The sequence below is a fragment of the Vulpes vulpes genome, chromosome 15 (genome assembly GCF_048418805.1).
Source record: "Vulpes vulpes isolate BD-2025 chromosome 15, VulVul3, whole genome shotgun sequence".
Classification (NCBI taxonomy): Eukaryota; Metazoa; Chordata; class Mammalia; order Carnivora; family Canidae; genus Vulpes; species Vulpes vulpes.
In genome coordinates this window covers 3,732,194-3,753,278 of record NC_132794.1, presented here as the reverse complement: position 1 = coordinate 3,753,278, position 21,085 = coordinate 3,732,194, and the positions used below count along the sequence as shown (strand labels likewise).

Below are 21,085 nucleotides of genomic sequence, written 5' to 3'. Positions count from 1 at the left end.
CACCCACCCCCACGATCCTTTCAAAGACTAACGTGAACGGTAAAGAAAAGGGTGGAAAGGCAAACGTGATTGCTGATGTAAGGTTTTAATGAGCACGTACTTGTGGCGCCCCGGAACCTAGCTCTCCAAGAGGCTGCGGGCGCTGGGAAGCACCTGCTCTCAGGCGGCCACTCCCGTGACTCGCCCGGAAAGGCCTTCGTCTGTACTTTCAGAAATGAATATGCTACTAATCGTCATCAACGTCCCAAACAGAGCAGTGAGACCAGGACTCAAAACAAAATACAGTACAAATTTATTGACTCCAATCATTCTTAGTCAAGATTTAAGCAAAGGAAACAGACAACAGAATTGGATACAAATAAGCGATGGATTAACATTAGATAGAAATCCTATTTTACCGTGAGTTTTTCAGTTCCAAAAAGCTCATTCCTAAATAAAATTGAACAATGATTTAGTCCGCTAAGGCATCTGACAACAAAATATACACAATTTGCTTATAACCACGTTTGTTTCATAATAAGGGTTATTCAATGAAAACTTTGAAAGTATTGGATTAATGTCGATTAAGAAATTATCCCTTTTTGGAAATGAACATTAACAAAGTATAACTTTGTGGAGAATTTGAGAACAGCACTAATAAATGACTAGAGAGCACTCAATTGAGTTATTTTCAAGATTTACAGTAAAATACTTTGGTTCCCAAACAACGGTCTCTGAAAGGAATTCCTTTAAAAACCTGACACTAACCCATGCTTCCTCCTCTGGAACGTAAACACGAGCGTTCAGTCTCCCCCCAGCCGCACGAGGAAGTGGGCCCCCCCCTGCGAGGGGACACACGGGAGAAGCACTGAACAAGCACATTAACAATTATGGAAACATAAAACTTCTTAAAGTGCTAAAGCCACAAAAGAAAACCCTATTTTTTAAACTTTAAAAAAAAAAAAAAGGCCAGTGTTAAAGAACTTATTAAATGTATTAGCATTATTTAAATAATGACGCTTTTCACAATTATTACAAAAAAAAAACCATCAAGGAGAGATCAGAAATGGGACAAAAAACAGACTTGTAATATTCCAATATGAATTAGTGCAATTTATAAAGAAACCGGCTATGCGTGACATCTAATTATTTTCATGGTAAGAAAATTCAGATACCTTTAATTCTGGATTCTGGTTGTACACACACGTCCGTACACACACACACACACACACACACACACACACGGAGACAGAGGCCGACTCCAGGCCCGTGGCTTCTTGTCTCTCCCCGCCCAGGGCCGGCCGCTGGCTGGCCTGCAGAGGGAGATGCCCCCTGCCTGCAAGAAAGGGCTCGCTCTGCTCGGGTCTGACAGCTTCCACCCTCATCAGCGCCAATGGGTGCTGCGTGTGGATAAGACTCCCACTGATTAGTAAGGGCTGGAGCCTTTTTTTTTTTTTTTTTTTTAAAGGCTGTTAAGGATCCCCTCCGAAACAGAAAACCGAGAACCACACAGGTGTCCCCGGCAAATGCAAAACCACGTCATGGTCGAACTCGTGGTTGTGTATTTTGATAAAACAGGAAATGCACACTAGCCGTAACTGGTTTTAAAGGTGAATATTCTGCTAAGTTGAAATATTACTATAAAAGAAAATGCACACTATCTGCAACCTCCATTGCCTACCTTGATAAAAAGGCGTTTTAGGGCGTTCCTCTTTCCCTCTCCCACATCGAGAAAATGATTCGAGAGCAAGTTCTCAGATTAACAAAGAATATATTAAAACATCTTAACATTCTTTCCACAACTGCATAAAAAAAAAAAAAAAGGCATCCTGAATCCTTACAAAGAATACTGAGCTTTCTATATTTTCAAACATTAATTCTCCTCAGAAAAAAAACATTTTTAAGAATACCTTTACCAGCTGGAGTCCTAACAACGAAAAGACCAACCCGTCCCACAGACTGCTTGCCCGCTGTCTGAGATTCATTCTTAAACGAAGCGATTCACGTGTCTTTCGTTATTTTACTTCCTAACATTTAAAATAGTCACAGGAGTTTGGAAGCGTTATTTTATTTTTCTGACCACCAAAATAAACTCTCTCAGCCTGACGCTTTGAAGGTAACAGTATAAAAAGTAATAGAAAAACCAGAACTGCATTATAAATGTTTTTTGGTTCAAAATTTTATTCGAAATCTTATGTTCCTTGCCTAGACAAAAATGTGAACGAGACAAAACACTGGCAATTTTCAAAGTCTAACAGATACGCTGAGCCTATATTTAGATCAAAAATATTTTTTTTTTTTTTTTACTGATTAACATCATTAAAAAATCTTCAAAAACGTAGCATAAAGGTTCAAGTCCTGGGATACTGAATTTACAATGCCAAGGTAAGGTGTGGCGTGGAATTACCGCACACACTCTAACAGCCAGAAGCAAGGATTACTCTGAGGGAGACTGTCTTTCGAGGAAGCGACAGCTGCCAAGGTGTTCAGAGTAAGAAACAGCACATTATACAGGGAATTAATTCAATGAGCAATATATCCACGCTGATGTTTCAGGTAACATCATACGCCTTAGTTCTATCTTTAAAATGCATAGATTTCTTCAAGAAAATATAAAGATGGCCAATAACTGGTTACTGCAACTTCATTTTATTTTCCTTTCTGCATCAGATTTAAGTAAGAACAAAAACAGGAAGGGACCCCTCAAATGTTTTGGGACTTGCGATAGTTTCCAAATGGAAAAATAAAAGGCAAAATTTCACATGCAGTTTCTGTAATCCACAAAGCCAATTAGTCTTTTATGAAAATGCTTGTGTTTCAATAAAAAGTTAGCATGTCTTTCCTACCACTGGCACGGAATGTAGGTGACGAGATCGATGAGCACCGAGCTCTTTTCTGCTGCAGCGGTACACACTTAAGTACTCAGCAAATTATTTCTCAGTCACAGTAATTTTTTTTTATTTGAGAGAATAGCTTGTAAAAAAAAAAAAAATTTAAGAAAGTTGGGAATCTTCATCCATAGCACTACCTTAAAAGGATTCTGTAGTTTCAACCATTATTTCCACTTGTTCATACCTAACCCCTCGTTTGCACAAGTGAAATAGAAGTTTTCCCTTTAGAAACACCCGCTGAGCTTCGGGTGACACCTACAAAAGCCTTTTAATTATAACCTATACAAAATAGAAAGAAAGAAAAAAAAAAAAAAAGGCAGCCCAAACCCCATGGGCCAAAATAGGTAGCAAAAATGAACTCTGGACCCTTGATAGTGCTTTAATACAGGTTTTTGAAACGTTAAAGCAGTGACTTAAAGCAGAATGATTGCACTAAGGACATTTTACCACGATAAACTCCAACAGATTCTAACAGAAACAGAGGCAGGAAATGGTACGCTGCGAATACTGTTCTTGAGGGTGCGTGGGGACCGCGGCGCGGTATTTTCCCCTGCTTCCCATCCTGGGAAGTCCACGCCAACCCGGGACTTACAGCGGCTGTACTGACCGGGAGCGTGGGACCTGGGTACCTAAGTGTCTGTCCCAACCTTACTTGTTCCACTAATGCTGCTAAATTCAAAACGAAGGAGTGCCTTATGCCACCTTTGTGTCCTGTCCCAAATGCACTCGGATTTCCCACCGGTGACAGCATAAATCGGAGGAGACCAAACACGTCCAGTCCTTCCAACGGTGGGGAGGGCTGGGACCTGAGGCACGCGTGCACAGCACAGCAGTTTCGATTACGATGCCTGTCGCCACGGAAACTTTTGTAAATGGGCTCGGAGGCCTTCCAGAAACCCTCACGTTATTCCCCAAATCTTCCATCATTAATTATATTAAATGACCCAAGAGCAAGCTTTTGTTATTTTATAAAAATCTAAGTATTACTATTGCTGATTTAAATTTCTCACAATTTTCATACAAAAAAATTTCTACAAGACCACAAAATACCAAATATTTATTGTTATCAAGTGTCAGGATAACTTATTAAAGTTGAGGCTTATCATTGTTTTATTGCTAAAGTATCCTAAGATCTAACTCAATGTTGCAAACTACTCCACTTCCTCTGGGTACGCTGTGGACTTCAGAACGTGGCCGAGATTGAACTAGAACTTAGGTGTCTGATGTAATCAAAAGAAATACTTGAAGAGTATTTCACTGATTGCAAATCAGTATATTAAAAAACAAAAAGAAAAACAAAACAAAAAACCCCAAAACAAACCAAAACCCAAAACCACCTCTGGGTAAAGATTATACTGACACCGTGGAATGAGGAACCATGCAAACAACCAAAATCGGTCCAATTTCAACATGAATGAAGTCAAATCATCCTAGGACTGTAGGCCCAAAGCACAACCAATTTTAGGTTTCCTAAGCTGAGTGAGGACATTACTAATTAGTATCAATTTACCTCAAGCTCCTATTCAAGCGGAACAATCTCCAACCTTTATTATTCTCTTTGAAAAAATATTTTGTTTCTTATGGACGCTTCACAACTGAGGCTGAACTCTGGAGACCACCTCCCCTTCCGTGGCGGGCGAAGAGGGACGGTCGGTCTCTCAGTTGTGGCTCTGTTCGTGACTCCAAAGGCTGAAGGCTGTCTTGAATGTCCTGTGGCACAGTTTGCACATGAACTGTCTCTTAAATGTGATTGCAGAGAGCGGGGGGGCATGGTAAAAAAGCGTGTCGGATTCCTGGGGTACAAAGAGCTTCTCCGTGGCGGGAGCGGGGTGCTCGGCCAACCCCGTGGGGCTGTCAGGCTCCAGGGGCTGGATCTTGGGCAGCGGCGGGGGCGGGGGCAGCGGGGGCGGGGACGGAGAGTTTGTGGGCGCGGGGCAGGCCTCCGAGTCTTTATGCGCCGGCTCCTCCGTAGCCTGAGACATGTGAGACTGGAAGTGACTCCAGAGGCGGAAGTTGGTGCGAAAAGCTTTGTTGCACACGTGGCAGATGAAAGGTTTCACGGAGCACAGGAGCTCCTGGTGCCGCTCCAGCTGCTTGTGCGCTGTGAACGTCTTGCCACATTTCTCGCAGGGCCACAGGCTGCTGTCCTTGCTGGAGCCTGCCTCCTTGGGGGCGGCACGGGCCTCGGGCGCCTCTTCCTCGGCCTCCTCCGCGGGCTCCTCCTTGACGTGGATCTTCAGCTGCTTAGAGAGGCTCAGGTCTTCGGGCAGACAGGAGGAATCTTCCGAGTCAAAGTTCACGTGCTCTGAACAGTCACTGAACGCGGTGTCATCTTTCGCAGTGACCGCGTGGTTGGCTTTGCCAGGCTCAGGCTGGGCCTGGGGCCGGGAGGCGGCCGCCACGTCACCGTTGTGGTCCAGGACGGGGAGGGAGAAGTTCTCAGCCGGCGCCATGGTGTTCTGATTGTGGACTTCCACCTGGTGCCGCCAGATGCTGAAGGAGGACTTGAAGGTGCGCATGCAATCCAGACACGTCAGCTTCTTGTACTCACACTTACTCTCGTGCTCCTGCTTGAGCTCCGGCGAGAAAAACCTAAGGCTGCAGTAGGGGCAAACGGTTGCGTTCCTGCATAAGCGCTCGTGGTTTCCTTGCTCTAGAAGAGAAGAGAGCTTAGCATTACAGAGGCGGCACTGGTAAACCTCCTTGTTCTCTACCGGACTCTCGAGAGCGACATGCTCTTTGGGCTTGGCGGCTCTATGGACACCAATGGGCTTTTCTCCCGGGTGCATTTTTATGTGCTGCTTGAACTGCGAGAGAAAGCGATAGGCTTTTCCACAGTAAGTACAAATGTATGCTCCTTTGGCTCGCGACCGCAAGTTCCTCTTGATGGCCTGGGCCTGGGAGCTACTCTGCCCCTGGAACCCAGGCTTGCTGCGCCGCAGCTTAATGATCAGGGCCTTCTTAATCTCTCTCTCTCGCACTATGTCAATCAGCTTTCTTTGGAATTTCTCATCCAAAACGGCATGTGAACTAGAGGCCGGTGACGGGTTCTTCACGATGCCGTGCTGGGTCTGACAGTGTGTCCACACTTTGAAGTTTGTGTGAAACCGCTTGTGACAGATGTCGCAAGCGTAGGGCTTCTCGGGGTTATGGTACATGTTAACGTGCCGGTGAAGACCTGCTGTCGATCTAAAGATCTTAAGGCAATGTTTGCATTTAAATTTTTTGTTTGGTCTTGTTCCCTCCAACTCACCAAATTCATCTTTATTCAAGTCAGAATCGGGAAACTCGCCGTCGGGGAGCGGGGGGCTCGGGCCCCCCTGGAAGCTCTCTGCGGACACTGGGGACCCGGGCTCGTCCTCCCTCACCTTCTTCAGCGGCGGCCTGCGGTCCGTCCGGAGCCTCCGTTTGGCCGGGAGCCTGCTCGCGTCTTTCTGGTCGTCTTCGGTTTTCAAGGGGAGGTCCCTGGTGGCGGCCGCCGGGTCCCCCACGGTGACACGGATGATGTCGGAGGGGTCGGCCAGGGGACTGCGGGGCTCCGTCTTGATGCGAACCTCGGTCACGGCCGGCTCCCCCTCCCTCTCCGTGGACTGCGAGGCACTGAAGGATCTCAGGCGGTGCGGCTGGGGTGCAGGGCTCCGCTCCTCGGGGGCTGCCTTCTCCCCGCAATCCTTTACAGGTGCCTTCTGAGCCACAGCACAGAACACGGCCCCCGGCACGTCGCTCGCCGCCGAAGGGGGCCCCGGGGACGGCTTCAGATCTATTGAGGGCGAGTAGACAGGCACCTGGCTGTCCATGGACAGCGACCGTCTGAGCAGGCTCTTGACGAGCGGGCCGCTCCTGTCGATGCCCGGCTTCCCGGAGCCAGAGCCGCTGGACGGGACCACCAGCCCCAGCTTCGAGTAGTACAGCAAGTTCCTGTCCTCACCCGGCCCGCCACCTCGGTGAGTTTCCTTTAGCACGTAGGGGGTCTCCGTCGAGCCTCCAAGGGACAGGACCGGGGGCCGGGGTCTCTTCAAAGCCAGCTCTATGGCTTTGCCTTTGGGGAGCTGGCCGCTCAGACCCGCTTTCTCGTCCATCGGCTCTCTGTCCTGCGGAGGCTTGGAAGGCGGCGGCGCGCTCCTTTTCACCAAACTGCTTCGGGAAGGGTCATCCAGAGGCCCAGAGTGCTCCAGAGGCTTGGCATAGCCCACCGAACCATCTTTCGGCCAACTCTTGTCAGCTAGTGGCAGACTGTGGAGCGGCTCGGCTGCTTTGGGGACATGGGGCTTACTGGTGCTGGTCTTGACCACGGCGCTAGGTGAGGGCCGGGAAGTATGGCTTAGGTCGGGTTGATTCTGACTCACAGTTTTTCCCTGTGCTTCGTTTCTACTTTGACAAACAATGACGCTTCTCTTCTGAGAACTGCTTTCATCATCTTCTATGAATATCTTTTTTCTGTTGGGACACGTTGGAAAGGGGGCCTGAGGTGTTTTAGAGACGATGTTAGTCAGGAAGGAAATCCCAAGGCTGTAGCCCAGTTCTTGCACAGCAGCGAGACTGCTCTTCTCGACAAATAAAGAAGAAGAGTAAATGTAGTTCAAAACGTTATCAAAAGCATCGGGTTCACAAAAGTCAAGCTGAAAGACAGTCTGTGACTCATTCTCCTTGTTTGTGAATAAACTCTGGAAGTATTCACTGCTGGCGGCCAAGACATTTTTATGAGCTCGAAACTTCTGGTCTCCAACAATCAGAAGCACGTCACACAGCTGTCCTTTGAGGCGCTCCTCATTGAGCGCACTCAGCAGAGAGATGGCATGTGCCGGGTTGATGTAATGCAGCAGCCCCTCCATCGCGAGGGCTTACCTGAAAGACAAAGCGTACGATTGTTACGAAAGGTGTGGTGAAAAGCTCTCCACGGGACGGAGCATTCCTCAAGGGCAGGAACACTCGCTGCCTTTTCTCGGGTGCCGGTCCTGAGCAGACCATAGGCAGACACGAGCTCTGTGGGCCAACAATCTTATTTGAACAACATGGCAAACAGCAGCCAGCCGGTCCCGGGGCTCTTGGAGAGCACTGGTCCCCACCGCGGCGGAGGGGGAGTCTCAGGACCGAAGACCGTGACCCAGGTATTCTCACACCAGCAGAGAGCCGCTGGAACTCAGCAGCTGTGCAGAAGAGCATGATTTGAAACAAAAGGTTTGCTATCTAGGGTTCTTATCCGTTTGATGCTTGGTTCTATCTCTCTTGGTTCAGAGAGGAAGCATGAAGAATCGAAGCTCCTGAGTCTGTAATTCTGAAAGGAAGTCAATCTTATCACTGGACATACTTATCCACAACGTGAACTGTTACCACTGGGTTGCAAAGAGGGTGTGTGTGTCGGGGCGAGGGGTGCGGTATGTGTGTCTCACTAGACCTTTAAAAAATAGGGAAGAATCTGCAAAGAGAAAAATTTCACTGATCACTACTGTGTCACAGTGTTTAGTGAAAGTTAGAAAGCTCAACAACAGAAGAGCTTGGTTTCTTTCTTATGCTAACCACCTTATAATCTCCTGAATACTATTTTCTTACCAAATCACGTTTTCAACAATAGCACAGAGGAAACTGTGTCCCGATCTAAACTCACTTATTACTAATGGTAAATTAAGGGGTTTGCATTGAGATCTCACTGCGATTCTGTTCCAATCTGAGGTTGAGATGTGAAGGCCTGGTGGCTGGGTGCAGGCTCTGGCAGAGACGCGGGTGTGAGAGGCTGCTTCCCGTCCTGGCTGAGTGCCACGGCCCTCGCCTGAAATGGGTGGGATGACTGCGCCTCCCTTTTGCGGTTGTTGCAAGGGCTGGACGAGCCAGCATCTCATACCTGGCAAACGTGTAATTCAGTATCAAAGAAAAGGGTCCATATTAATGCCATCCATGCTCTCAGTGAGGAGAAAGCCACCTCACACAGAGACAACGCTGGACTCTTCAAAGCTGACCCTTCCCTGGGGCTTCCATTACTGTAACACCTCATCCCTTTAAAACAGTTACAACATTTAGGGGCACCTGGGTGGCTCAGTTGATTTAAGCGTCCGACTCTTGATTTCGGCTCAGGTCATGATCTCAGGGTCGTGGGTTCCTGTCAGGTTCCGCACAGGGTGGGAGCCTGCTTGAGATTCTCTCTCTCTTCCTCTGCCTCTCCCTCCCTCTAGAAAAATAATAAAACAGTTATGACGTTTACTTTTGAATGGATTCAAAGTAACTAAGACTATCGGTGACAGTTTTATCTTTCTCTAGAGGGCAGGTTGAAAATGCACTCAACCCAGGACATTGGCAAGTTCTCCTCTGGTTTCAAAGGATCAGCCTCTGCTGGTCAACCAGCAGGCGGGCTCTTCAGAACAGCCCACAAAGGAGGGTTTGCTAGGCCACCAACCTGGAATAATCAAGCACGGTACACAAACTTCTTTCCTATTATTGATTCCCCGCTATGGTGCCGATTCAATTTAATGGGCTCAAAAAAACAAACAAACAAAAAAAAAAAACAAAAAAAACAACCACAATTTAATGGGCTCAGAGACATGACTGCTTCCAGGGATGACGCCCCAAGCACATGCCCCGAGGTTCTGCTCATTGCTGCCCACTGTCATTTCGAATCAGTGGCAAATTTTAATTCCTCTCTTTGCAGTTGCTTAATAGAGACTTTTCCCCTTCCTTTTCTGTTAGCCATTTTAATTTTCCCCTTAATCCTACTACATCTCAACGATCATGCATTTATTTATGCACCCTCTTGCCATCTTTCACAAAGATCAGCAGAGAAAGAAATGACTTGTTATGCCACATTTACAACTCAGCTGTGTACTGAACACTGTTTTTAGTGCTAATAATTTTGAGAAACCTAGTTCAGATGTTGCCACAGGGAAAAGTGACAGATGCAAAATTAAAAGCATGGACAAGTATTTTTAAAAGGGTTTCTGACAATCAACTTAGTGGTTTGAAACTAGTAATCAAAATCATAAACTGGGGCAGCCCAGGTGGCTCAGTGGTGTAGCGCCACCTTCAGCCCGGGGCGTGATCCTGGAGACCCAGGATCAAGTCCCACTCGGGCTCCCTGCATGGGGCCTGCTTCTCCCTCTGCCTGTCTCTGCCTCCCTCTCTGTGTCTCTTATGAATAAATAAATAAATCTTAAAAAAAAAAAAAAAAAGTCAGAATGCCTCAAACACAGGAAGGCTGAGACCTCGTGAAACATCAGTCTCAGTTACATGCGCACACGTCCACACGCATGAGCACGCACGATGCACTCCTTCCTGCGACCCAGGGTCAGCACAGCACACATCCACATGTGTGAGCATGCACAATGCACTCGTCCTGGGGTCTGGGTCAAGATGGTGAAAGTCAGTGCTGTAGGCTAGTCAACCTCTGAGGCTCAGTTTCTGTCGCTGGAAGACAGGGACCACAGCAGCTACCACACAATGCCACCAGAGACTTTAAGTGAGAACACAGAAATTGCTGCCATTTACCGAGCACCTAGGACACACTACAAACTGTACCAGAATTTCGCAAGTCACTCATTCATTCACTCATTCAACAAACTGCCACTTGAGAAGGTCTGAAGAAGGCAAGGAGCCCTGCAAGCAGAGGGAGGAGCCCAAGTCACAGCAGGGCTGGAGCAGGGAGCTGTGGGGGAGATGGGGGGAGATGACAGGGGAGAGGCAGGAGACGCCGAACCGCAGGAGCTTTCCACCAGAAGCGGAATGGACGGTCAGATTCATTCTGTCTCCATGCTGCCGAGAATAGCCCTAGCAGGCAGGGAAGGTGGAAGCCGGGAGGCCAGCTAGGGCCTACAGCAACGATCCGGGTGAGACATGATGAGAGGCAATGGTGCCTGGACCAAGGTGGTAGTGGGGGTAAAGGTAGTTACTGGGATTTCTAATGGGCTGGCGAGAGGGGACAGGAAGGGGAGGAGTTAAGGAGAGCTCCAAGAATTGTGCAAACCGCTGGAAGGACAGAAAAATTGGTTTAGATTTTTCTCAGGAATTCGATAGTCCGTGTGCAGACACCTACCCATTAACATGCCCTTCACGGGGATCTCTTCTTGCTTCATTCTCCCTACAACCTTTCCTGTGTTTCCTGGGATCACGTCCCAAATAAACAGCTACTCTGAATCCTAGGCTCAGGATCTGCTCTTGGGGGAATCCAAACCAAGGCACCAGGCACCTGGAAGCACAGGTGTGGGCTATCGGGCTGTGTGAGGACCAAACCACGTGAGAATCTCCGAGTCCCTGGACATGAAGCAAGGCGAATGCACACCGTCTGCACCTTGCTGTATACCAAAAACATGGTTCAGAAAAGCTTCCTTCTTTTGCGGTCTTCAAATTACCACGCTCCATGCTTTTCTTCCAAGTCACCACTTCTACCCCCAGGCTCCTATACTCTTTGAATGAAGACATTTGGGAATTAGGAAAAATAAGTCACTCAGAGGTGGGTTGTAGGAGATACAGTCACTGTCCCTGAAAACTGCTTAAATGCTACTCATTTGGCTAGGCCCTGCATTTAGTCATCAGCGAGACTACCTATGTGAAAAGTGGGCACGCATACCAAATTCCTGACACACGGGTGTGGGCGATGCTAGGGAATCACCCGTTCCACTCACTCCAGCGCCAACTGGACACCTAGTGACAGTTACTGTTTGAGGGCTTCCTCGACCACATACTACCATCAACACTTTTACACCTTGACTAAGTATTTACAGCAACCCTAGCAGGCAGGTAACATGATTATTTTAGGGATGAGAAACCCAGGCAGAGAGAGTCAAGTAACCTGCTCAAGGTCCCACAAACAGCGGCACAGCAGGATTCACACTGGGGGCTGCAGCACCAGAGGCCACACTCTCTAACCCTCACACCATGCTTTCTCCAGCCTCCTCCTCTAATCCACACAAAGACATATGAGCTGGGTGCTGTCCACAAGCCTGTTTTACAGACAAGGAGATGGAGGTGACTGGGAGGGTGCGCACCAGTGAGTGACCGGTAGTGGGATGGCGGTGGGACAAGCTGGGAGGTGGCTCCCGGGGACACTGAGGATGGAAGCTTGCCAAGCAGGGGCCTGGCTTACAGCTCTCAGAGACTCGTACAGTGAGTATAGGACAGGTTGGTCAGCACACGCCAGGGTATGGAGCCCCGGATGGGACATGTGCAGAGGGACAAGTGCAGCGCAGGTGATGGCATCAGGTGTGGCTCCAAGGCAGGTCAGGGGAGGCTTTCTACAGAAGACGTGGCCTGAACAAGCAGGAGTCAGGAAGGAAGGGTGAAGGGCATTCCAAGGGGAGGGGCAGGGTCCGACAGCACAGAGCGGAGGAGGAGTAGCTGGCTGGAGCACCGACTGGTTGGCTGGAGCACAGGTTGCACGGAGGGGAGGGCCCGGAGGGCTGAGCTAAGGGCTGAGCTAAGGCCACCCCAAGACCCTCAGAGGAGATGGACCTCCTCTGTCCTCTTGGGCAACCCGGGACAAAGTCTGGAGACGTCTGGAGTGATAGGAAAGCGAATGCAAGGCATGCAGGCTCCTCACCCTTCTCCGCCTGAAGCCCTTGCTTCTACCTTTTTCATTATTAAAACTCAAAAACCCTGGGCCCTTTCTTGGTCTGGCTGCAAACAACTAACGTTTTGGAGTTTTGTGTTTTAAGGACGGTAGGTGCATTTATTGAGTTTAACAACTTAACTAAAAAATATAAAATGTTCCATTAAAGATGCAGGCCCTTGGGCAGCCCGTGTGGCTCAGCGGTTTAGCGCCACCTTCAGCCCAGGGCATGATCCCGGGGACCCGGGATGGAGTCTCACGTCGGGCTCCCTGCATGGAGCCTGCTTCTCCCTCTGCCTGTGTCTCTGCCTCTCTCTCTCTCTCTCTCTGTGTCTATCATGAATGAATAAATAAAATCCTAAAAAAAATAAAAGAAATAAAAAGAAAAGATGCAGGCCCAAAGAGGGGTGGAAATCACAACCACCGCATTTCACAAGCTAATTCAGCAGAACCCTTGGGGCGGCGGGGTGTGTGGACTCAACGCCCAGGCCCTTTGCTTTTTCTGCTCCTCAGCCCTCAGGTAAGGCCGACCCTGTGGCCCAGTGTACCTCCTCCTCCACAAATCCGCTGGCTCATCAAACTCCAACTTCTCATGAATGTTTCAATGGTGAATAACCAGGAGCTCTGACTTACAGAAGACAGCGCATCACAAATTGCAAAGCCCTTACATGTAAAAGCACACTGCCACCGAGTCCACCCCCCACTCCTTTTCCCCTGCTCGTCTCCACCTGACTCATCACTGCAGAGTTCCTGCTATCACTGTAGTCATAGTGAAAAGCCTTGGCGCTCTTAAAAGGAAAGTGGGTGAAATGTGGACCGAAGAGTCATTTACGATGGACAGAAAGAGCTGAGCGGAAACCCCCTGGGAAAGCCAGACTCTGAAACAGGGCTGGCGTGCCACGGCTTGGATCCTTGCACATGCAAATCTTCCAGAACTCTGCCTGAATTGTTCCTATTTCATGTTGTTTCCTGGAATTTCAAAATGAGAATCTTTACAGTTAACAGTTCATGGAACTCACAGCTCCATGGAAAAGACCTTCAAATCAATATTTGTCTCCAGTCCTGGCTCTGTCCCCTGTCAGGTACGTGACCTGCTAAAGGTCACTCTGCCTCTCTGAGTGGTAGTGCCCGTCCCCGTTAAATGGGGCTAGCCCTACCTACCGATCGGACCTTTATGAAGAACAAAGGCGCAGGCTGTCCGCCAGGTCCTCGTGTATGTAGTGCTTCGTATATGGCAAGCACACGTTTTATGTCCTTGTGGCCTTCCTCTCCTCAATGTTTATAGTTCCGGATGCTATAAATCCTGAGAGAGGCTGGTGACAGGAGAGGAGTGAGCTGGCCGGCTGCCTGTTGTCCAGTCGCACACATTCCCGTGACAGGGCAGACACACATAAAACCCCAATAGGATGAAGGATACAAACGATGCTATGAGAATACTGATTTCAGGAAGCAGTGAATTCGGCTGGGCGGTGGGAGGGTGGATGAGCGCACCGTGGGGACCTCAGGGAGGACTTGGGACTCCCCGCTCACTGGACTATGTACAACAGCGAAGGCTCCAATCTTCACATTTCTACTGCACAGAGTCTTCAGACCCACATCCGATTGTGCCAGGACCTAAAAATTCCCGAAGGCTTGCCCTGGCCTCAAGTTCCAATTCCCCAGCACGGCTACAAAGCCCTTCACAACTGAACCACAGAAAATTATTGTATACCCACAGCTCAAATTCCTCAGGTACTAAATGCCAAGAGAAGCAGGGATCCGTGTCTTATAGAAACCAATTCCACGCAAATTTCCTCTTTACAAAAATATTACATCAAGGAGTTAAGATTTTTAAGGGGAACGGAGGGAAGGCAGACAATTCTGGAATACGGAGCATTCTGGTGACATGCACAGAAGAAAGCAAAGCATGGCTAAGCACTAGGATAAAAGGGCCCCAGCGGGTGAATGGGGGGCCCAGAGAGGGAGATGGGAGGGACCAAGATAACCTCAGGGCCTCTCTGGTTCTGGAGACTGACAGTCAGGTGGTGTCAGAGCTAAGGTACATTATACACCAAACCTGCTCCAAGACTAGCCCATGGTACCACTTGCATAGGAAAGTGTCTGTTTACAACCAAAACATCAACCTGAAACTGAACTCGGCCCACACGACCCTTTGGAATGCTGGGGACTGCTCACATAGTCCCAACCACGCCACCAGAAAAAAGAACCCGTCAGGAAGCAAACAGCCAGTCAGGAAAACAAAGCACCTACATGTGACTTTGGAGTGTAAACATACATGCAGCTCAGCCCCAATCCCTCACGTCTGGACGGAGGCCGGACTCCCCACTTGATTTTACTATGCAAAGGAGACAAGAAGTGCTGAGTTGGCTTTTCACTCACTTGGTGACAATGCAGATATGCAGAAATTGTCTAAAGCTTCTCAGATTTCAAAGCTAGCTTTCCTCAGGGCATCCTTCCAGGGCAGGAGGGGCAGGAGTGTCCCTCCCGAAGGTCCCATCTCACCCAGGGTTTCAGTCTCTCGCACTTCGGGGTGTGCCCCTCACGTGCACGGCGATTAGCAGTGCGGCCTCTCTTGTCCTGCTCTGGAGTCCTGCTGGAGGAGGCCTGGGTTTGGCCGGGGAAGAAGCACCCCGTCCCAGGAGTCTGATGAGCGGCTCTCCCCAGGCGAACGAACGGGCAGGCACACAACCAAAGCCACGCAGACCACAAACTTTCTCCCCGGAAGATGGGCCTGGAAATGCAGTGGGCCAGTGCCCACCACACCGATTCCTGCCAGTTACCTTGGTTTCCGTACTTCCCGGCCCAATTCTTTAGCTCTTCCTTAAACCTCGGGAGCAGCCCTGGGTCTTTACAATAAATTCCTTGTTCTAGTCAAGCTAGCCTGTTTCTGGTCTCGTTATTAAAGGACCCTAACTGATACATTTCCAAGTGTTACTCATTCTTCCTGCCCGGCTCTCCAAGTCCATCCTTTACAATCCTGCTGCTAGATGGGGCTTCCTAAAACAAAGCTTCAAACACTCACTGGACATACAGACTATTATGATTTCAACTTCTTTATTGAGCTCATTATGTGCAAGGCATGGTTAGACACACCTGAAATGCAGGGGTGCCCAACACAAAGCCCTCAAATTCTAGCGGGGTAAATCAGATAATGAACAAGGAAACAAGTGAAAAAGGTAGCTTCAGATCACGCTATAATGGAAATAAACAGGGTGCTACAACCAGGTGGAGGAACTAGGGGGTTTGAAAAGAATGGTTAGGAAATGCCTCAATGTGACATTTTAGCTGAGCGACAAGAAATAATAAAATAATGAAAACATGGTTCTCGGGGCACCTGGGTGGCTCAGTGGTCGAGCTGCTGCCTTTGATCCCAGCGTCCGTCCTGGGATGGTCCTGGGATGGGGTCCTGGGATGGAGTCCCGCGGAGGCCTCCCCGCAGGGAGCCTGCTTCTCCCTCTGCCTGTGTCTCTGCCCCTCTCTGTGTCTCTCATGAGTAAATAAAGTCTTAAAAAAAAAAAGAATACATGGTTCTCCCTTGCATTAAATGTATAATTTTAAAAGCACAGACTCTGTGGCTCTGTGAATCTGGTGACAAACTACTTTTTAAATTTACTTTCCCTTTGTTATTCCCTTGTGATAACTTCCTGCTTCAGATGCTGTGTCTCTGGGACATAACCCAAGCGTCCCGCTTCTCCCACCACCAGACTTTGAACATCTAAGATCTCATCTACCCCTCCCCAGCACTCTCTCCTGGATGCTGATCATCTTTCAAAGCTCAGCTCAAATCCAATTGCTCTGTTAAGCCTGCTGCCATGGGCTGGACTGTGACCCCCTCCCGGGGGCCACACCACACACTGAAGCCCTGACCCCGCCCATGCACCTCAGAATGCAAGCGTATTTAGGGGCGTCTGGGTAGCTAAGCCAGTGAAGCATCTGCCTTCGACTCAGGTCATGATCTTAGGGTCCTGGGATTCAGCCCCGTTGTCAGGCTCCCTGCTCAGCAGAGTCTGCATCTCCCTCTCCCTCTGCACCTCTCTCCTGCTCGTGTTCTCTCTCTTGCTCTATCTCAAATAAATTTTTTTTTTTGGGGGGGGGGGTAAAAAAATAAGGACACAAGCATATTTAGACAGTCTTTAAAGAGATCAAGTTTTAATGAGGACTTTAACGTGGGCCCTAATCCAATCTGACTGGTGTCCCTACAGCGGGAGGAGATAAGGACACACACACAGAGAGACAAGCACATGAAGACAGAAAAGACAGTTGCCTACACACCAAGGAAGGAGGCCTCAGGAGAAATCAACCCTTCCACCCCCTGATCCTGGGCTTCCAGGCTCCAGAACTGTGAGAAAATACATCCCTGTTTAGCCCCCCCGCCGTCCGTGGTGCTTTGTTTTGGCAGCCCTTAGCTGACCAACACACTTTCCTTAGCTACTTCAATTCATAATGAGGAAAAGCACCTTTCAACTCCTGAGTTACAGAGTGGGATCATTCACATAACGTGTGTACGGTGCCAGATATTGTTAGTTGTGTGTCTTCTCGACAGAACTGTGAGCTGTTTAAGGATGAAAAATCTATTTAATATGTTTTGACGCTCTTCACAATGTCCTGCATGGTTACCTTGCACGACAATAAGTATTTGTTGATTCTTCTGTACCCTGGTAACCCAATTTAACGCAGGAGTGGAAATTGTGCCTTTCACTTGTTTTCCTAAAGTAAAGCTGGTCCCATCACTGCCTTTTGGAATACTAATTGATCTTCCTATTACTTCCTAGATAAAATCCAAACTCTCCAGACTGAACACTTCTGGTCATAATTTATCTTTCCGCCCTCTCTGGACACTCCCCTTGCCATCTACCCTACAAACCTGTACACCCCATGCCCACCACCTAACATACCTTTCTTACCCTCCCTTGGCCAACTTTGTCAGCCAGATCCAGCTCAAATGTCACTGTATCTACAAAGCTCTAGTTACTGTGCCCCCAGCCAATGGCTCAGTCCGATCTGAACTAGCACAACACCCCATCTACCTGTCTGTAGTAACAGCACAAGTACTCTGAGTGACCTGCTTTTCTACTTCCCTCACGAGAGACCATAAAAGGAAGACCGCTTATTTCCGTCTGTGTATCCCCAATGCTTAGCACGGGCCTGGAAAGTATCTGCTGGGTAAAGAGAAATCGTCACACCCAAGGTCCAAGACCTGCACCTGCTCACCCTCACTGCTCCAACATCTGTCTCAAGAGCTTAGCATGTGGCAGCTGCGCTTTCTGTAGGAGCTCTTGGGGCTCAGTTACGGGGACGCGGACTCCCAAGTCCGTACCTCTGCTCAGACTTCTCCGGGGGACGGCAGGTGCCTGCTCAACACTACCAGCACAGCATACTCCGCATGCCCAGGACAGCACTTGCGGCCCACTTCCCTCGCCCCTACTCCACATCTGCTTGTCCTCACACATTCCTTATTTGGTTAGGTGTGCTGCCAACCAGCAGCTCTCCCAACCCGGAAACCTCTTTCCTCTCTAGCCCATCACCACAACCTGGCAAACCTCACTTGTAAACAGCCCTAGAATCAGCTCTTCTCATCCCTGTTGGCTGTGGGGACAGCTGTCCCTTCAGGGATCTGCTCACCTAGAGACTCCCAATAACTCCTCTTTGTTTACACACCCGGGGGGGGGGGGGGCAATCCTCTGCCATAAAACTCTGGTAAGTTCCTTGAAGACTGGGGTTCTCTTTCACCCCACGTTCAATAAACAGCGTTGAATGAATGAATTGAACAGAATGCTTTTTTTTTTTTTTTTTTTTTTTACGCAAACCTACCTCCCAAATTTGTACTTTTTTAACACCGGCATTTAGGAATACTTAAATTTAAAAGGAATGACAATGAGACATTAGAGGTGGAAAGTGGGGGGGGGGGGGGGCAGTTTACTCCAAGCGTCAGAAGGGAGAGCTGGATTTAAGAGTTACTGCCAACAAGAAACCCCAAACCGACGAACCCACTTGGTCCTCTTGAGCAAGGTGCACAGAGCATAACGCAGGCTCCTTGGGGATGACTCAGGGTCACGGTGATGAACAATCACTGGTCTATGCTGTAATACGCTGATGCCCCCAGGCCAGAGGTGGGAGCGGGGGGGGGGGGGGGGGGGGCGGGCAGCTCCCGCACTGAAAGGACCCCAGGATGCAGCACTGTATGGGGTCTGGGGGACGCCTGCCGGCAGCCCCCGGAGAGAGCCACAGCCTCCACAGCCTCTGCAAACACCCCACCTCCAAGCGTGCTGCTGAAGCGCACGGTCCACGCGCACGCAGCCCGGGGCTTGCAGGAAGGGCATGGCCACCGGGCTGCAGCGCTAGTGCCGAGGGCTCCCCTGCGCTGCGATCCTTCACAGGACGCTGCTCAACTCCTTCGCCATCCGCAGGCCAGCGGGGGTCCCTGCGGGGAGCGCCCAGGGCCGCTGCTCCCGCCCCGCCCGGTCCCCCTGCGCCTCCGGCCGCGGAATCCCGGCGAGGAGCCCTCTGCAGCCCCGAGGCCTGCGGCCAGCGCCGGGAGCCCCGGGAGCGCCGGGAGCGCCGGGAGCCGGGTCCTGCAGGGGTCCTGGAGGGGCAGGGGCGCGCCCCGGGCTCCACGCGTCCCGCAGCGGGCCGGCCAGGGAGGCGGGTGCGGCGGCCCCGGAGCCGGACCGACGGGCCGCGGGGCGCAGGCCGCTGCAGGTGCCGGGCCCCCCGCGCGGGCACCCGACGGGCGCACGCGCCCTCCGCCGGCCGGAAGGCGTCCCAACCGCTGGGCGCAGGTGCGCGCGCCGAGGCCGGGCACGTCCGGCCCAGGGGGGCACCTGGCCGCGCGAGGAAGAGCCGCCGGGGGCCGAGCATGCGCACTGGCGAGGGCGAGGCCAAGTGCGGGCAAGGAGCATGCGCAGTGTGAAGGCACAAGCGGCTACGTGGGAGCCCGGGGCATGCTCGGTGAGCGCCGGGACCCCGCGCACGCGCAGAAGCGCCCGGAGCCCGCAACCCGCTGGTGGAGAGAAAAAAGAGGAGAGAAATCACCTCAGAGTTACGTCAGGAAAGGCCGCGCTCTGCGAGGAGGCTGTGGCCTCCCACGGGGCCCCGCAGTTCTCCCGGGGCGAGGGGCGTGACGGTTACTCACCGGTCTCCAGCCCCGAGGCAGACGCCGGGCCCCTTTCCGCTCACACTCGGCTCGCGCGCGCCGCAGCCGCCGCTGCCGCTGTGATTCCATCCATCTTGAATTTGACGTCATCCCACACCAGGGATGAGGTCATCGCAGGCAGCGCTCGTCACGTGCGCGGCGCTGTGATTGGGCGGCGGGCGCCGGGGGGCGGGGCGAGGGAGGTGCGCCGCGCCCGGGGGGCGGGCGGGGGCGGGGCCGCGGGGAGCGCGGCGGCCGCCCGCGCCCTTCCGCGCCCCGCGCGCCCCCGGCCGGCCCGAGGCGGGGCTCCGGCTGCCCGCGGGCGGCGCGGCTCGTGCGGAGCGGACCTGGCGCGCGCACCTGTGCTCCCGCCGCGGGGCCGAGCCCCGGGATGGGTCTCGCGGCCTCCTCCGGTGGCCCCGGGTCCCTAACTTTGTTGCTGCGATGGCCCGCGGGCTGCGGGAGCTCCTGCACGAGCCGCGCCAGCCCTCTGCACCCCGCGGGCCGGCCCGGGACCGCCGCTGCCAGGGCGCTGCAGGGGCGCCAGGTCGCCCCCTAAAGCGAGGGTTTTAGGACACGCCCTGGCCCAGGCGGCGGGAGAAGCAGGCTCCGTGCAGGGAGCCCCACGAGGGTCCCCATCCCCGACCCCCAGGATCACGACCCCGAGCGCACTGCAGACGCTCAACCGCTGAGCCACCCCAGGCGTCCCTAAGTTCAGGGTTTTAAGCCGTGGTGGATACTTTCCAAATGCCCTTATTAATTTTTGTAGTGTGATCTTAAAAAAAATTTTTTTTTTTTTTTAAAAAAAGGTTTTATTCTTGACCAGAATCTACACCCAACCAGGAGCTGGAACTCAGAGCCCTGAGATGCAGTCACAGGCTCTGCAGACTGAGCCAGCCAGGTGGCCCCTAATTGAATCTTTTAAACCTGAGTTGATGCACATGACCCCGGTTAAGAGAATTGATGAAATGTTTGCGGAGTGTGTGTGTGTGTGTGTGTGTGTGTGTGTGTTTTTAATCACTTGATTTTTTTTTTTTTTAAGATTGTATTTATTTATTCATGAGAGACACAGGCAGAGGGAGAAGCAGGCTCCGTGCAGGGAGCCCGAGGTGGGACTTGATCCCGGGACTCCAGGGTAACGCCCTGAGCCCAAGGCAGACGGGGGCTCAACCGTCGAGCCCCCCCCCCCCCCCCCCCCCCGGGCATCCCTGGGGAGTGTGTTTAACAAATAATCTTGCAATAGATTTAGGGTGTCTGGGTGGCTCAGGTCATGGTCCTGATGTCTGCGATGGAGCCCCATGTCAGGCTCTCTGCTCAGAGGAGAACCTACTTCTCCCTCTCCCTTGGCTATTCCCCCTGCTTGTGCTCACTCGCTGTCTCTCTTTCTCTGTCAAATAAAGAAATAAAATCTTTAAAAAAGAAAAAAAATCTTGGGCAGCCTGGGTGGCCTTTGGTTTAGTGCAGCCTTCAGCCCAGCTGGGGATCCTGGAAACCTGGGATCCTGTCCCATATCGGGCTCCCTGCATGGAGCCTGCTTCTCCCTCTGCCTGTGTC

General features: G+C 51.1%; 1 protein-coding gene across 6 annotated transcripts; it reads right to left on the bottom strand.

The window, feature by feature from the left end:
* Positions 1–269: 269 nt before the first annotated feature.
* ZBTB21 (zinc finger and BTB domain containing 21) lies at positions 270–19,701 on the bottom strand. Of its 6 annotated transcripts, XM_072739955.1 has the most exons (4): positions 19,532–19,640; positions 8,892–9,033; positions 6,124–7,715; positions 270–5,523 (listed from the first exon to the last, which is right to left on the bottom strand). In XM_072739955.1, the coding sequence occupies exons 3-4, from the start codon at positions 7,700–7,702 to the stop codon at positions 4,529–4,531; spliced, it is 2,574 nt and encodes an 857-aa protein (XP_072596056.1). In that variant the 5' UTR covers positions 7,703–7,715; positions 8,892–9,033; positions 19,532–19,640; the 3' UTR covers positions 270–4,528. The 6 variants fall into 6 exon arrangements, with proteins under 6 accessions (XP_072596056.1, XP_072596055.1, XP_072596053.1 ...); XM_072739954.1 differs by lacking the exon at positions 8,892–9,033 and having other exon boundaries at positions 19,532–19,701; XM_072739952.1 differs by having other exon boundaries at positions 270–7,715; positions 19,532–19,650.
* Positions 19,702–21,085: the final 1,384 nt, after the last annotated feature.